General features: G+C 41.3%; 1 protein-coding gene across 3 annotated transcripts in view; it reads right to left on the minus strand.

Annotated features, from left to right (window-relative positions):
• The window catches only part of DIS3L2 (DIS3 like 3'-5' exoribonuclease 2), a 188083-nt gene that overhangs the window by 144066 nt on the left and 25647 nt on the right, over positions 1-18370 (minus strand). For all 3 annotated transcript variants that reach the window (XM_027464181.3, XM_027464182.3, XM_013102318.5), the window contains 2 exons: positions 17568-17621; positions 13363-13464 (listed from right to left, as the gene is read on the minus strand). In XM_027464181.3, coding sequence (XP_027319982.3) covers positions 13363-13464; positions 17568-17621 — 156 coding nt within the window. The remainder of the gene's footprint in view (positions 1-13362; positions 13465-17567; positions 17622-18370) is intronic.

An 18370-nucleotide genomic window follows, 5' to 3' on the forward strand; every position in this document is an offset into this window, starting at 1 on the left:
TCCTGAAGAACAAAGATTATGTGCAACGCAAACTTGACTTCAAACCAAGTATGCGATCAAACCTGCTTCCTCGTAAAAACTTTATAAGGCTCCATCATAATAAAACTTCAGTTACCGAATTCTTAGCTAATAATTTTCTTTCTAATTTGACCACTTTGTAAAGTTGTCTTAAAGCCTCCCAGAAGTTATTTCACTGCATTATGCACAGTCCTGCAAGTACCATTAAAATGTTCTACACAAACTTTACCATATGGATGGTTTTCATAATGTCTTAAAACAGTTTTGCTTTCCTTGCCCAGAACAATTTGTACACCCACAATTTTTCAAAGCCTCACTCTAGACAAATTAAAAAGAAGGCTAATACTTCAAAAACTGGATGAAAACCAGTTTCAGTTCTTACACATTCAGCCATGTATCTCTTATTCTGTCTTCTCATCATGGCTTTAGGAGCTGCTCACATCAAATTCCCCTTCAAATGATACTGGAGAAAGTTATGAATTTGTAAATTGCCAACGATATAAAAGAATGAGCTAGGATCAGCAGGACCTACAAGCACTCAGAATCGACCAGATCTCTAAAGGAAAAACAAAAGTTCCATGATTGTTTGAAATTAGGAATCAAGGTAAATTAATATACAAATCAGTCTCACTACAGACACTGTTCTCACCTGTATAAATATTTTGCATCGAGTCACATGAAACATATGGATATGACAGCTACAGTGAAACAAGCATGCTGCAGCCCTCCGATACAAAAAGTACTCTGTCTTATTTTTCTTTAATGATAAAATACAGAACTTTTACAAGCCTAAATTACTCAAACATATTAGCTGGAAACTTCGCAGGCTACAGGTCGTGTAACTACGTGTTACTTGGGAATTTAAAGCACTCTTGTTCCTTTTGAACAGTCGAAAATTGCCACACAAGTACCACTGTACTCATGACCTCCACAGGGAGTGGCTCATTCCTGTCTAACAAACCAACAACTGCTGAAGATGAAGTTTCCCCATCAGTGGCCTAACGTGCTCATCTATCACATCAGAAGAGTCACGTGTGTTTGTATGATTTACTAGATTCTAGAGGTATTCACTTTTAATGAATAGTTAGCTTTTCCAAAGAAAACCACAAACTACCAAAAGCTCAAACGTATCCTGAAAACGCTGGGTCTTTCCTATTTTTTCCTCTCCCCTCCTCCATCCAAATGGCAGCAAACATGTCGAGTTGTTATCCTGGAGTCACCATTTACCCAGCTCCATTCTAGAAGAAAATACTTTTAGTTAAGTCCTTCCACAGGTACAAAGTGATATGAAACCACTTCGACACGCACATTTTACTTTAATTTGGAAAAAATCACTAAACAGACTTACCAAATTTTGTCCATAAAGCATTGGCTTCAAAACAAACCTCTAAAGCTAGTTTTCTGCCCAGATCAAGTTTTACTGTAGAGTTGCACTCAATTTTCTAAGCTTGTAACACAGAAAGGTTGACTAACCTCAACTTTAACTACAGTGTTTACAAAAGTGTAAATATAACGTAATGTGCAATATATTAAGGCACAATTTAAGCACTTTTTCAGAGAAAGCTTTAAAAAGTCCTCCTTGTCTGTATTCACTGTCATTTATCAAAGACACATGAACTGGGCTTTTCATTTTAAACTCACTCCATTATATTTGCTTCGTCACGGTCATAATATCAGGAAGATTGGAGTAGAAAAATCCCACTGTTCTGGGGTAGATTTTTTTTCACAACATGCATCAAAGATAATTAATTCTGTTTGGAGAGAGGGGCTTTTTTATCCTGAAAAAAAGGTTATGTATACATTGCTAAAGACATAAAGCTTCCCTGGCTTTGGCCTGGAAAAGAATGGAGTTTTTGATAAGCCTGCATTGTTCTTCATTTCAGAGCTGAAGGGATGCAAAGCAGGCGGGAATACATTTATTCTGATGTCTTTCTTTCTAAAAAAGACTTGAAAATTTTAAAAAGGTGGTAGCAACTAATAAAGCAGCACAAAGCAAATTTAAAATTCCACATTGATGTTTCATTGCTTTTTTGTATCATAACCCTATACGGTGCAGCACATCCAACTATGGATGCAGCTAGAAAAACACTTGACCCTAAAAATGGTTGATGCCATCTAAACAAAGAGCATTTCCTAAGGTTTCTTGCCAGCCAGGACACAGGAACCACGCTCTATACCTCCCCTCCACACCACTTCTACAAAAGGAAGAGAATTTCTTTAACACACACTAGGATGCAGAGCTGCTCAGTAGAGGCCAAGTGTTTATTCTCATCCTGGTCCCTCATCTCCCTCAAATGACACAGACCTTCCATACAATCAGCTGCTTCTGTATGAAGCCAGGGCTAAGAAGGAGAGGTACACAATATGACCCTTAATCCCTGAGATGGGGCAGGAGGGAACAATCCCTGCCTGCTGAGCAACACAGGTGTTGGGGCAAGTCCACAAAGACAAAAAGAACAGGATGTGAAATTTTTGAATGAAGAATATTTGACAAATACTTCTGGCTTTCTACAGTAATCGATCCCTGGCTGGGGAAACCACAGTGTTTAATCAGCAAGGGTGATACACAAGCATTGGGAGCTCCAATTCCTACTACCACAAAAGCCAAGCACAGAGTTATGTATATTTTGTTGTCTTCTGTTTTGTACAATGCCCTTCCCTCAAGCACTGATCCTCAGAATACATTATACATTGTTAGAGGAGATTAGTTTAACTGCAGATTATTTTTCTTTTTGCTCTCACAAAGCACTTAAAAGAAATCAGTGCTTGGAAACTGGAGCTCTGAAGCACAGTATAATAGTTTATTTACGATCATAGCAGCTGATTTCTCAAAGACAACCCTCAGGCCCCGGGACCATTCCCATGTCAATAAAGTTGGCTGTTTTAGTGATCTGCCACTCAGTCCCAAGAACCCCGTGTCATTAACCTGCTCAAGTGGCTTCACTGGAGCAGAAGGGCGGTCAGCTAATAACTGCCTACTGGACAACGTCAACTACTTCAATGACAAAAAAACAATAGGGGAAAAAAAAAAAATCAATTTTGATGCATGCTCTTGGTTTTGTTAGCACTAGCAAAAAGTCCGCCCAAGGTCTCAGGCAGCTCATAGGAAATTACTGTACAGATGGAGACACTGCCCTGACAAGGCCAGCCTTCCCCTCCCAGCCTTTCCTTTATTTGACAGTTACGGCCGCCACCACACCTAGTCTTTGGGCTCCGTTATATCTTAGCCACTGATATGAGTCCCCCCATGGGAAAGAAGGACAGTGGGACTAAAATGATGTCAGGTATCATGAAGAACATTTTCCCTTTTTGCTTCACAAACTTTTGAACCTTACAGAAGTGTAGCCATCCGCTTCTACAATTTTTTTTTTCCTCTGCTAACAAATTTTAACAATGCATATCCTGCCAGGAAACATTACCATGCATTAGTGATAAAGCATTACATAAAAAGGTAAACTAAGTTTCCAAGACGTGAATCTAAGCTGATAAACACATTACACCCATAGTTCAACAACTGTGCAAAAACTAAAAAGGATAAACAGCTTTAGAGAAATCTTCAAGAATATGGGGGGAAAAAACAGGAAGGGTAGATAATGTAATGCCACGCTGTCAAAACACTGCCCTGGCTATGTATGAAGCACAACGACTGAACTAAATCAGATTGAACTAATGGCCGTGCGTTTAACTTGGGTATGTCTGCATGGTGCAGCACAGGCCCGAAGAGGTGAGCTCAAGTACCAGATGGCTTGCCAACACAGCACTCACCCATGGCATTAGAGCCCCTTCTGGGCTGGATAAACAAACTAGAGCCAGGCACGAGCACTATTCTGCTCGCCCAGGAGGCAGGGGTGGTGATGCTGTGCAGCTCGTCAGTGGCTGAAGCACGCTGCCGGGTGACGCAGCAGGGCACACTCACTGCAACGGATCGCTGCTACGCCGCCTGGGCGCTGCTCGAATATGGAGAGGATGAAAGAAATTAGCAGGGAGGCCCGACACTGCCTCTCTAAACACAGCCACCAATTAGGCGTTTAAGGGACAAAGACATTCAAGGCACAGCTGTGAGGCGATGGCTGAGCGGAAAGGCCTTCTTCAAGCTCCGCCATTGTTGGGCCACTCTGCCAAGGCTGCGAGCCTGAAGATGAGGGGATGTCACTTGGTTAGAAAGACATCGAGCTGTGTCCAAGGCAGTCAGACTATGAAGGCCATGGGTCCCATGGGATTGCCACATGGTTTGTTGTGGATGGGAGCCCTTGGAGAAGATGTCTGTCACTGAAAAACCTCTCGTCTTCGTGCCTGAGGGGAAAAGAGTTGAGCCTGAAGCTAAGCCAGCTGTAGTTACTACAAGAGAGACGTGGTCAGCACAGAAAAAAAGAGATAGGCAATCTGACCTCAAAAGAAGTGATAAAGCCTTGGAGGAAACTCACTTTAAAGAAAATAAATAAATAGAGGAAAGCTGAGAGGTGGGCATGCAACCACTGTACTATAACGCAGAACCCCCCACGCCATCCTACTCCCTTGGTACCAGTATTTCAGGAATTGGGAAAAGCTGCTGACATGGCCTTCCCACTGCACACAGCCCCTTTCCCCAGCCAGGCACAACCCAGCGAACACAATGCCACGAGGGATTTAGAGACCATAGTGAAAGATGCCAATTTCTACACAGGGTACAAACAAAACGGTCAACGCTCATTCCAACAACTGAGCAAAAAGCAAGGAGAACACCACAAGAAGGATGTCCTGACAGCAAGCTAATTAGTCAAAACATCAGAGTTGGGATTTCCAAGCACCAACAAGCACTATGCAGGATATACACCTTTATGTGAGAACACAGAAGAGGATATTTCCAGACAGGACCGAGAATGACGTCTGGGGAATTCTTCAGTCACTTTTGTAACCAAAATACACAAGTGCTAGCTAGATCGTGCCAAGTCTTCATTCTCACACTTCCAAAGCTGCTCAATTAAGCAGTATGTATTTTGGCACTGCTTTGTGTTTTAAAATAATATAGACAAAACTAAAAAACAAAGAAATGCTTCGGCCCCAGGAGACAATAAAACCAAATATGGCTGAACCATTAGCATACCGGAAACCTTAAAAAAATTAAATCAAAACAAGACAGACCAGCTTTTATGAACCATTTATTGCCTTACCTGAGAGAAAACAAAAATAAACCTATAGAAACAATGAGAAAGCCAGGAAACAAAAGTGATGCCTTTTCCAGCATAGTTAGAAGATGAGCAGTCTGCCCTGCCATATTTTCCTAGAGTCATTACCAAATCTTTTTTAATGCCTTTAAAGTTGAGGCTGGAACAAAAACTGCAAAGCTCAGATAGAATCTGGGACCTTCAAAAATGCACACCAGCTGTCTTATCAGTGAGCACATGCTGAGAAATGATGTCAAGTGCACAACTACTGCAGCAGTGAGGAATTTGTTAGGAGAGATAATCAGGAAGCATTTTAATTTATCTTTCAGTGTTTTGAGTGGCACCTCCAACAAGAAATTTGATTAAAAGAATCACTTGCAATTCTTCAAAGGTGTTGCAGAAAGATGCTGCCAGATACAGACTCCAGGGCATTGATTTGTATGTTAATTGGATTAAGGATAATCCCAAGTAGCTGCTGAAATAAGACTCCTTGCGTTAGCAGAAACTCTTAAGAAAACTGCTGTTGATGCACGAGCCTTAGTGGCCACCTCCTACTGTTTGGTAGCGCACCAAGAACAGACTCATTCCCTGTTCTTGTGACGTGCCTACAGTTAGGGCATTACTTTCAAACTCTGAGCAGAAGGGAATCCCCCCAACAGCAAATGATGTCAGGGAGGTAGCAGAGCAGTGGGAGGCCAGGAGTTCTCCTCAGCCTGGCTGCACTTTGTCTCACCTGGAAGAAAACAGGAATGGTGTTTTGGGGAAAGCACAACCGTCCTGGCCCCCTGCAGCTAGCAGCATGCCGATTCTAAACCTATTAGATGAGAAATAACTTTATCCTAGCAAGTTACAAATTTCCTTCTGTCAACAAATTTAAGGCATCCCATTCCTGATGACAAATACCTTCCTTATCTCCAAAAACCACTTGGTTATAAACAAGGTCCCACATCTTGCCCACATAACCTGTTGTAGAAAAATCCTTCTCTCCCATACCGGCGGCTGCTGCAATTCTTCATTTACATAAATCATCTCTATTTTAGATCCCCTGTCCCTCTGATTTATGGCTTTAAAGAAAAACAAACACGAGTTAAGGAAATCAGAGAAAAGAGTTAATGAGCCAACCTTAACAGCTTTGACCACATGCAAATACTGCAGCCAGTTGCCTTTTTTCTGCCAGCCAATAACAAGAACAAACACGCAGATAGATACATAGCACTCTTCCTTCTCTTCAGAGCCTAGGATACTGTCCAAAGCACCTCATCTAGGGACTTTAAAAAATCAACATATTTTAAGTGTCATAGAAGTTCTTCATTTCTCCAGCTACCAAATTAAATTGGGGATGCAATCTCCCTACAAAAAAATAAAAATCTTGTTTGCTCGGGGCCTTTCTTCATAGAAAAAAATTCTTCATTGTACAAACTGTAGGCCAGATAGGACTTTTATCATCAGTACGCTTTATTTAAACTTATGTCTTATTACGTGGAACTGAAAGAAACCCAGGCTACTGGGAATCTGGACAGTCTTTCAAGAGAACGTTTATAAAAAAGTTAAGTGAGTTTAACGTGCGTGACATTCCCAAAACCAACACCATCACAACAACAGGTATCCTGACATTCTTATAAGGTGCAGGCTCCAAATACTCATGTGATATCATCAAATACGTCTCCAAACTGGCAAAAAGCAAACAGTTCTAAGAAATACTAATTCCACAGGAACCAAGGAACTAAGAAAAATCCAAAATGATAGTAGTTATATAAGAGATTGGATTAAGAATAATCTACAGTGATGTGTGGATATTTACAGAAGACTTGGAAGAATAGAGTTTAAAACAATCATTTGAAGAAAAGTTAGTTGTTAAAGGAAACAATTTGCTGTACTAGATTATATTCATGTGACCAAGAAAAAAAAAAAAAAAAGAGCAGTAAAAGAGATCAGGTATTAAACATTGGCTCGACTCCTGTTCTAAAGATCGGATGCTCCCACGAGCCCTTCCTCCCATTCAAGATGCAGCTCCTCCAGGAGCACACTGAAATTTTGTGGTGTCTAATTCAGCTTGAAATCACCCCTATCACTTGGGACTTACCTGCCTTTATTCCACTGGGGATATAGCAACTGTCTGCATGCGAGGTGAATAACTATTTAATGCTTGACTGTTCACCTAAAGGTAACATTTTTGTCCTGTTATATGCATCTATGCAGCCAAACCACATCTGTGATGTAATTCTGTGCTGGTAAAACAGGATGTAGTTAATAACAAGAAGCTTGCCTTCTTCCCTACCTAAACATTTTGCCTTCTAATATCACTCTCATCCAGCACAGAAAGAGGAAGGATTAAAAGGACACTGTTCAAAACTGTTTGTGTGACTTCATTATTTGGGGTCCTGGTTTTGGCTTTCCCATCACACAGAGGCAGGTATTGACAGGAAAAGTCTTTCTCAGGAAGGTAAGGTTGCTTGCAACATCCCAAAAGCTGGCATTTCTGCCTCCTTGTTTTACAGGTTTTGGGGAAGGCAAGGGAATAAAATCAGCACTTGGTCACAGCAATCTCATTCAACCCATATCAATTTAGTAACTCTATCGTTATACGCCGTAAAAAGCATGCCAGATCTTGCTATTAAAACTCACTGCATTAAGACTTTGATTCACCTCAAGTGGTATTCAATTAAGAAATTGTGAAAGCAACATCTGGAAGATCAACAAATTTAATGCTGCGTATCTCTCAGTGAGCAACACTTCCTATTTTCTCAGTATTTTTGCTGTCAGTCTACTATATTATTGTTCCATACCCAGCCTAAACAAAGCCTGGAAAGAACCATGCCAGCTCAGTGAAGGTCTACCAGCCCCAGCACTGCAGAACAAAGCGTGGTCATCCAACAAATGGCACAATCATAAACTATGTAATAAAGTTTCTCCAGTGTCCTCCAGTTTTCCAGGGAGGTGGGTGCACATTCACAGGTACAGCCATCAGCTTATAGCCCTCTCTGCAAAGTCTACAGCAAAACAAAAAACCAGCTGCCCTTTCTCCCTACAGCATCCATCAACCTTTCAGATTTGTTAAAGCTCTGCTTTTCTGGACATCTTCCTAGCTGGCTTCTTAAGCTTCCCACTCTACTCCTGGATATCATGAATTCCACTTGAACGCTTTTAACGTGCCAGAACACTTACTATTTCAATAATGACTTCTCCAGAACTTTTTTTTTTATTATTATGAATGTAATGTTTCCAAACAACATTCTTTGAGACTCAAACAGTATTGCTGTGATAACCCTGTAAGAACCCTATCTCCTCCTGAGTTACTGTTATCCTTACATTAGCTGGGAGATTTTGAGAAGAAACTGACTCTCAGAAGAATTTGGTTGAAACGAATCATTATTCACTAGGGCAAATTCAAAGCTAGCATCCCCTCTGAACAACTGATGGTTCATAGGTTTACACCAACAGTTGGAGGTGGTGGCTTGCCAGGATACGTAGCTCTGTTCAAGTTATACACGGTGATATTTGTGACTTGTTTGAATCAAATTGTTCCTTCTCCGTTTGTTTGTAATTATGCCAACAACAGTCGCAGCTGGGAAAAGTGAATTGTAGCGTATATCTTCTCTACAGAAGGTGTTTAAATATTTATCTGATGTACGGCCTTAAAAGAGGCAGTTCTAAGATCTCCTGCTGCGTTGAATTTTATCTGACACTTCCGTCGAACAGAATATACTGCCCTGAACTACAAAGAATGACTACTGCCATCCCTCAGACACTTCATGATTAAAACACGGGACCTACCACCCAGCAGCACACACCGTATGTAAACCAGCAGTCCTACAGCCCTGGCCATGGAGACCTTCTGACAGGACCAAATGCACCACCTGAAAATACCACAAAGTAACACAAAGCCAAGGAGGAATTAATTCACGAAACAACAGCAACAGAAGATACCATGTGCAGGCACTGATTTTTGGAGAAATTGGTAGATTAATCTCCTATTATATTATTTTATACACATTTTTATATATGTAGCATGTATTATCATTTGAATATACCACTGCTGCAAGAGGACGTAGAACCAGAGACCTCTCCTGTGTGTTGCAGCAAGTGATAGGAGGAAGCAATAGGAGGTTGGCCCCCAAGATTCCTTTCAGACAGTCTTGAGCAGAACAAGTCAAATATGCAGCATAAAGTCCTTATGAGTGCTATTTTCAGACTAAGACTCTGAAAGTTCACCCATAGCATGCAATGCGTGAGACGGTTGTCATGAAAAACATTCCACATTATAAACTACTATTCTAAAAGCACCAGAGATTGGGCCAGGAATCCAAGCCCCAAGTGATATCAAGTGACTTATTATGCTATTTCCTTCTACCAAAGAAATTACATCTCGCAAGAAAAAACCAAAACAGATATCTGAAATAGAACAAATTCTCTCTGGCAATTAAGCAGAAGGTAAAAGAGCAAAAAGAGGCTGCGAGGAAAGATGGGTTAGGTTTATCCTTTATACTGACACTTTGCTTCCCTCCTTGATGAGCTTGAGAAATATTGCTGTAATCATCATATCAACATTTTTTGCCTTCCAGTAATTATGTCACAGTATAATTGAAGCTCCTGAAATTGATGTAAGCACAAGCCTATAAAACATAATAAAAACCCACAGGTGGAACTTAAAGTAGTGAAAATCAGTCAAGAAATAAAAGCACTGTTTTTCTTCTTTATCAGAGCAATTGACAAGGTCTGAGGTAAGTTCTCCATCACTGGTTATCTTTTATCATGACGTTCTTCCACAAACTGAAGGCGCAGATTCAGGGAAGCCCTAAAGCCTGAATTAAGAGGGGGACAGGCTAGCTGACTGCAATGATACTCTGACTTCATTTGCTAAGAGTAGGTTAAATACCTGGAAAAACAGTTTAAGTCAAATACCTTACTTTGCAACAGCTAAATATTTGAAAGTTACCATAGCACCTCGATATTCCCAAGATGTAACACAAGAGGACAAGAGAGGAACTTCTGAAATACCGCCTCCAAATGTGGTCACTGCAGCACACGCCGCTCTAGCCTGGTACGGAGCCAACGGCTACCTTCTTTTCTGGAGCAGAAGATAACCAAAATTCTGAGACAAAACATCTCTCCCCCAACAAGCGGTGCCCCACTGAAATTGTTGGCTCTTGGTCCAAACTCCTAGCGAGCACAGAAATATGAACTGACAAACGGATCATCACCGAACACCACGCAGCTCTCCCGGGGGATGTATGAAGACAAGGAGCTTTCAGACCAGACAAATTAAGCACGGGGGAGGACCACGGTAGCTCATCCAACCACTTGATACACGCGCTGGGAAGGACACGATGTTGAGAAATTCAAGCCTGATAAATTTCCCACCACCGAGCCAGGAAGCGGAGGGCTGGAGGAAGAAAATACCGCTTGCCACTCAAGAAGGTATTGCATAAAGTATAACCACACGTCTAGAATACTTCAGCGTTCCCTTGCATTTCTCAGCGGCACCACCCATTACGGGCTCAGAAGAACACAATACATCCCTAGAGACACTCACCTCCAGAGTTTTTCCTCCCACTGGCACTTGACCCACAAAAACTGACTCACTGGGTACAGGGCAGCTCCCAGCTTTCTCAGCTCTTCAAGCAAACACGCAGATTTCCCTAGCCAAAACCTGCCACTTTACCAGCCCACAAGGTTTTCCCCCTTTTTCTAGGTTACACATAAGCTGAACTGAGGTTCTTGGTAAGGCAAGCCCTGCCTTTACTGAGAGACAGCATCACACCAACTTTGCACTCGGAAGACCCGTGGCAGGACTGAGCTGCACTAGTTAAGGGAAAATCTCCCCCAGAGCATCCAGGGGCCATCCAGGGTGCTTAAAACACGAGAGGCACAGACCTGTCAGGCTTACAGCCTGGTATTTTGTGCAAGACACAGGTTTACCAGCAAAAAAGGCAGCTCAGATCTCAGTGGAGTACAGACTAATGGGATGGGAATAGCAAACCATAAAAACGATCAGCACGCACATCTCAATCCTAACAAGCCAATGTGTACAGAGTCTATAAAGGCTCTTCAGAGAGCATCAGTTATACCATACAGCTGATTTACATTTTTCAAGGAAATAATTGAAGCTGTTCAGCTTGCTCCAAAGGCCCAATGGGAAGGAGAAAACCCTCAAGATACCTATGTGGCAGCTTTGCAGCAGCATGAGACTAAACAAATGGAAAAACCTAAAATAGCTTGCGACGGTTTATCATTAATCAGTATGAATTACTTGGCAGAATGCAGTATCTTTCAGTGCAACTTTGTGGCACCTTTCCCAAAGAACTAATACAAACAGGAGTGCATAGCGAGAGATTCAGGGAACATGGGAAAAGGGATGTCATCGCTGATTAAGTTGCTGATGGCAAGAAACAAAAAAATAACACTGCATAGGGTAGCACCTGTGTGGCTGAAAAACATGACTGGCATGTTCCAGCTACTTCATTTGGCAAGGTTAAATTCACCACAGAAGAATCACAACCATACTACAAAACACTGAAGTCTTCTGAATTGCCTCCTCGCACCATTCTCCAGACACCATTTCTCCAGAAGTTTTATTTCAGCATTTGCCCAGAACGGATAGAATATTCTGAACTCTTCCTCTTATAAAAATCACTCACCTATTCACAAAAGAGTATTACTGTTCAACATATGAGGGTACGAGGATATAAGAGAGGGGCATTATCTTTCTTCAGAGCCAGTGATATAACTCTAAAACTGCAGAAAAAGCTTCCAGTCCAGGCAACCTGTATCAAGACTACAAAGAAACCCTTGTGCTGGCAGATCCTGGCAGAGGATCTAAGTACTCAAACTATTCCACTTTTGCAACTATATGACACGATCTAAAACTAAATATAATTTATATATAGGCATTTGGTGCTCCAAATTTACCGTAATCATCACAGCCTTTCTGAACTCTGATTTGGACTCTTGAATAGATATCAAAGAGCTTTCTCTTTGATCCTCAGCGTTGGTTTTCAGAGCTTGCACAGATAGCAGCAGACCTCTTTTCTATGTTTACAGGTATATTCATATGCAATGCTTCAGTTCCCATTTAGGATCACCTTTTGCAGAAGGTAGTTTTGCAGTTAAATGTCAATATATAATACATCATTAACACACTGTGTGCACCTTTAAAAAGAACAGAAAAGTTTCAAAGGGTTTCCAAACATCACTCCAATTGCTGATAGATTTAAACAGAGAAGGTAAGTTCCATGAACGACCAGATTGCAGACCCTGCATTTGCAAGCCTAAAAATCATAACTCAGCTTCAGACAGGCAGAGAAGCTAGCTAGAATGAGTAAAAAGCACCAGCCCCAAAATAGTTCAGACTAGTCTCCACCCTGCTGGAATCACCCTCATTATTACTTTTGTCCAAACAATATACAGTAGTCTTTACATTCAAAGAATTTGAAATCGTGTGTCTGGAAAGCAATTTGACAGTTAGGTCATGCTCACTTGTAAAAACCCAAATTACAAGTGCTGACAGTATCTTACACATCCCAGAACCTACATCTCTAGAAAAGTATGAACTTTCCTTACATAAAGGTGTTATAAAACCTACCTGCAAACAAAATAAGATCATTTAGATGTTTGAAAGGACTTTCACTGTAATCATTGAAAGAAAAAAAATACAAAGAGAGCATAGAGAAATTCTGAAACATTAAAACGAAAAAACAATTTTCCCATATTTGAATCACTCCAGGTACTTTACACATTAAGTCATGCAAAGATAGGTATTGCCACAAAATCTGGAGCTGTATCAAGATGAGCTCTCCATGGACTGAGGACCCACAAAGTAGAGAGGTCATCATTACTAAAGCTTTGTGAATACTACTTGTCAAATACATGAAAAATTGCAAATACCTAACCAGAGCTATCCAGCACCACGGCATGAAGACAGCTAAATAGCAGATATCAAAAGTTATCTCTAACATCATGCTTTGAACCAGCCTTGTCATTAAGCTTCATGCATTGATAAAGGACAACCCATGCAAAGAGTGAGGCTTCACCATTTTAGGTGTTGCTTCTTCCAAGTGTTGCAATACAATATTTTATTCTATAGCAACATAAACCACAATATAGCTAATCTGATTTGTAGGAAGTTCTTTAGTCGTAGGCCCTAATTTTAGTGAAAATAATAAGCTCTTTCCATCAAATCACAAAAATATACTGGACTGACCTTCCATTGCTCCTTGGGCAGCAGTCTCACTACCACGATGTCACCATTCAGGGCTCTGTTGCGAGCAACCACTCCATCAATAAAGATATCACGAGTCCCGTCCTAGTCAAAGAGGAAGAAAAATGCCACAGCAAAACATGAGTTGGTATGAGGTTTAAAATACTATCATCAAAAAAAAAGACACCTTGGTGAGACAAACATCCTGCAGTGGTGCACAAAAATGAAATGGATTCACCAGATGCTCTTCAATATGCAATATCTTTCAGCAAATAAGTTCCTTCGTAAGTATGTGCCAGCACAGTAGTTGCACAGTATTTACACAAGACAGAGCCAAGCCCTCAAAATGTATTGTCTGCAAATTCTGTTTAGTTCCTCTACAATTACTCTTGGGAACGGGTAGAGAGGTTTCTGCAGTCGCAGTTCTTCAAGTATTAAGTTCCCAGTTCAAGCACTGCAAAAGCTATCGCACAGAACATGCTTACAAGACAGTCCCTGCAGTGTGCCCCGTGCAGAGCTGCCTGCTGCTCTCCTGGGTGAGATGGGAAAGCAAGGGAGGAACGACAAGCAGTGCAGGACAAGCAACACAGTCTGTGAAGGTGGCACGGACAGAGGCTGAGGATGTAGTTTACTCTTTAAATGAACTAACACCATATATTCCACATATATTATTTGGCGTAACTAATGTTAGAACAGATTCAAAAAAATGACGACTACAGATGCCAAGTGCAAGCCAGAAGATCATTTACTGTAACAGGCATGTTAGGACACCTTCTCACAAAACTCCGTTAACATCCTTGCACAAGAGCTTCTACTAATTGTAGACACTGATTACCCATGCCAGACACGTTTGGCATTCTGCTCATCTAGATTTGGATTGGAAGATTTTCTTCATGGGGTGAATAAAGATGAAGTTTTCCAAAGATGCTAACGCAGAGGTTTTAATTTTTAAAGGTTTGCTGATTTTGTCCTTTTTGATTTATTACCTATAGCATTCTTGCTGCTCTCATTCCTATTCCCCCATAATTCAGTATATGAAGAAGTCCGTGCATCTGCTTACAGTACCATGAACGTGTCAAACAATGTGAGCATTTAGTTTCAACGTGAGCAATGACCACAGTTTTTCAACAGAGAAAACTTTTTATCATTTTGAAGTACAAAAAAGAGGATGCGTTTCTTCAGATTAGAACTTCATTGTCCTTCAATGAAAAAACAGCCTCACAGGAATTAAAATCTCCGTCACAACTTCACTGCCTTCTCAGATACACACTCCTGAATCTCTAATGCTCAAGTAAATCCAATCAGACCTACGAGTATATTCAGTCTCCAAGAAAAACTTCTTTTATAACCTGAAAACATGAAGCCTTAATATCACAAATATCTTACTCTGCTTAGATACCAAAACAATAAAAACGGCAGAAACCTGCCATGATGTGAAACTAAGGCCGTCCTCCAAGAGACCAAATTACTCTTAGAAAGAAAAGCAGCAGCAGCTCAACAGCTGTGTGAAAGCTGCCTCCCATGACAAGATGCAGAAAAATTGCAAAGCCTCTTGGACCAACATAATTCAAATTGGAAACTGTTCTTTTCAAAAAAGCCAGATTTTTTACACATGGTCTTATTCGTCATTTCTCCCCACCCCCTTCCTTCTGCCCAAGCTCCTTACCTAAATCCACTACACGTATAAAAAGAAAAGTTCAAAGTCACTTTTTAAGGAAAATGCCTTTTTTTTTTTTTTTGTCTGTACAAGCAGCTGCTCTATACTACAAACACAGGCTGGTATTCATGATGATTTGTTTGTTCTACACTTTTTTCCTGTTTTCTTTCTCCTGTGTCCAAGAAAATGGAAGGCAGAGCCTTTCCTCTACTCTGTATAAAAGTGCCTGATGTGTCACACCACTTAAAGCTTCATCTCCATACTGTGTCAGGAGCCTGATCTTGAATTACAGCCACTCTCGGTTAATACACATATATACACATACATACACACACCTGTTTTACAGCAGTCAATTTCAGTGCCTACACCAACAGGTGTATTTAGATTTGCCATCAGCTTTGTTTCCTGCCTCAGGGCAAAACCATTCCTGGAGCTCCAGGCGCATGACTCGAATGAACTTCCATACCTCCAAGAACCTTGCATATCCCACTTTCTCCTTTACTGTCTTGAGCTCCACACAGCTGGCACTTCCGATCACTAACAAAGTTAAAATGGAACCACACTACATCAGAACACAACCCCTTGCAAAAATCTCAACCGCCCTCCAGGTACAGTGGAGCAGGGCACTGGTACTACTCGGTGGCCACCTGTGAGTATCAGTGGCAGGTGCCACTGCCTCCATCAGACAAGAGGAAGACCTGCTACCCTTTCATCTGCTCTAGAAATGTTCCACAAACACAGCCCAGCCAAAGACACTCCACCACTCGTGCTCAGAAGTACCGTTCTTGGACTTGACGGTGTCATCATTTCAGACATCACACCATGGCACAAGATAGGAGGCAGAGATTTAAATGCTCATGCCCATTCTCCAGGAGTTTTTTTTTTTTAAAGAGAAAGGCTCTGGACCTACGCCTCAACTCTTCACGCAACAATGAGACGGACAGAGCACATTTGCAGCAAGAAATACCCTGGGACTTCTGCTGTTAAAAGGTGAACAGCTGTTGCATTTGAACTCCGTGAAGCCGTAGCCAAATGAGAGCTGAAGGGAAAGGGGTACAGTGCCCGAGTCAACAGCAGGAGAGAAAGGGTGATTTTTCACAGCTGTAGCTCTTGCAGCATCTGGCAACGATGGGAAGTCCTGCAGAATGCTAAGGCTGCAAACCCTCCTGCTACCCTCCCTGGCCACTGCTGTTATATGACCGATAAGCTTCCCAAAGCATCCGCTGAAGAGAGGACCATGCCCACACCAGCCAGTCACCTCTATCTGGGTGTGATTCTGCTTGTTACCAGGACAAGGCAGATTCTAGGATCCAGGTCCACAAAGAGAAGTAAAGTAGAAAGATAAGTGAGATAACCTCAGCTAACCTTCCTCTGCAGAACAGCGAGCAATCTTCCTGCACAAGGCACCAGGGGCAATTAAGGGTAAAGCTTCACATGCAATTAAACTCACAGGAGTAAGCTGGAATTCACACTGAACCAAGTATTTTGTAATTTCAGAGAATATATTTAACAGCTTACACTTATCACACCTCTGAGGCCACCCATAAAGAAAGTATCACAGTTCCTTGCTCACTTACACACTCAGTCCTGCTTTACTGATGTACTACTAGAGAGCTGCTCCGTACCTCCTCTAGGTCACATTAATCTACTTCATGCACCCCCGACCTTTCTCCACCTCTGTAACACCAGTCTTCTCTAACACAGGGGGCTCCAAAACATTATCTCCAATGAATAAAGTGAACTGACACTGCCACAAATTTCAAGGCTTTGAGTACAAGCTCCAGCACAATAGTGCTGTCAGTAGCAGGGGCAACAACAGGGTCAGTGTTTCGCTGCCTTGGTGCAGGCCCTGCCTTCTCTCCCCCACACCAACAAAGCATTTTAATATGAAATTCTCTCTCTCATTGATAGTAACACTTTGACCAAGTCAGTTCCAGATAAAAAGCTTTTTGGCTGTGCCAGCTGTGATGTCACCTTCCTTACTGGAAGTCCTTGAAATTGTGAGAGCCCCTCTTTTCTGTCAAAAATAAAAAATAAAAATAAAAGAAAGAAGAGAGAAGAGGCACAAACCAGTCCCATGTGACAGAAGTACATCCTAAGCCAACCAATATACAGTTAGTGCAAAAGCGGGCACATGAAAGAGAATCACGCATATTATTTCTGGAATGACTTTTCAAATTAGCTCATGCAGCAGATCGAAAATGGAGAGCATATTTGTTTAGGGAAGATTAACTTAAATCAGTGGAAAGACTATAAAACTTCTGTAGCCATAAAGCGAGGGTTTACAATTACGCTATGTGGTGGTCCTCAAATCTGAGTTCAGCTGGTGTCTGTGGGACCCGGTAGTATCCCCAGTTTCAGCACAAGTAAGTAGTTCTTTGAGGTATGAAAAAGCAAAATTTGTTTGGGAATATCTGATTTAAAAGAAAATCCAGATCATATTCGTTTATTCCAACACGTTCACCTCCGAGTGACCTTTCATACACAGCATAACTCCTGTATTAATGCACCTTTACTTATGAACTTTAAAGCATTATAAAATTACACTTACTGGAGATGGAATGAAGGCTTCATGGTACTTCTTAGGATTTATTCTCAAGGGTCCCTTAAAAAAAAAAAAAAGAGAAGGAGAAAGATTATGCCTGAATCTTATTAATTTTATATAAGATCAGTTAAATTAGAGAGCTGTGGGTAATACATCTACTGAGAAACACGAGAGATACATCTAAATTTCCATTATACATTTCAAGTCTTGACAACTTAGCATCCAAGCAATTTCTAGCCAAAAGGCAGTTTCATGATAGGCTTAAGCTGATCTACTACAGTCTGTCATGGAAGAGATGTTGAATCATTAGCTGTTGCTGCTACTGGATGAACTCAGGATCCAAGCCCTCCTGCTCCCTTCACATATTTTCTGCCAAGCATCCACCAACTTCATTTAAAATCAGACAACCGAAACCATTTGTTTTGCCCTGCTTTGGAAAAGGAGAGCGTTGGCTTTGCTTTTTTTTTTTTGGAGAACAGGAGGTAAAGGGAAAAGCTGACCTGCTGAGGTTGCATGGCAGCAGGTGCGAGCCTTCTGAGGCTCTGGCTGTTTAGGCAGTTCCTGCAGACAGGCAGTAGCAATAACTCCATGATAAAGAACATTTTCATAGATGAATCAAAATAATTTTCTAAAACCAAGCATTTCAGGTCTAGAGCATTAAATTCTGCTTAAAACGCTTTCAAAGTCAGTCTATCTTAATCACATTTGAAACTCTCATCTGTCCATTTTGTCTTTGTTACCTTCCAGCTCAAAGTTCAAGTCACCTGCAACAAATTCACATCATCCCTCCAAAGTAAACCAAGCAGTTC

This window comes from Anas platyrhynchos, chromosome 9, assembly GCF_047663525.1.
Source record: "Anas platyrhynchos isolate ZD024472 breed Pekin duck chromosome 9, IASCAAS_PekinDuck_T2T, whole genome shotgun sequence".
NCBI classification, from domain to species: domain Eukaryota; kingdom Metazoa; phylum Chordata; class Aves; order Anseriformes; family Anatidae; genus Anas; species Anas platyrhynchos.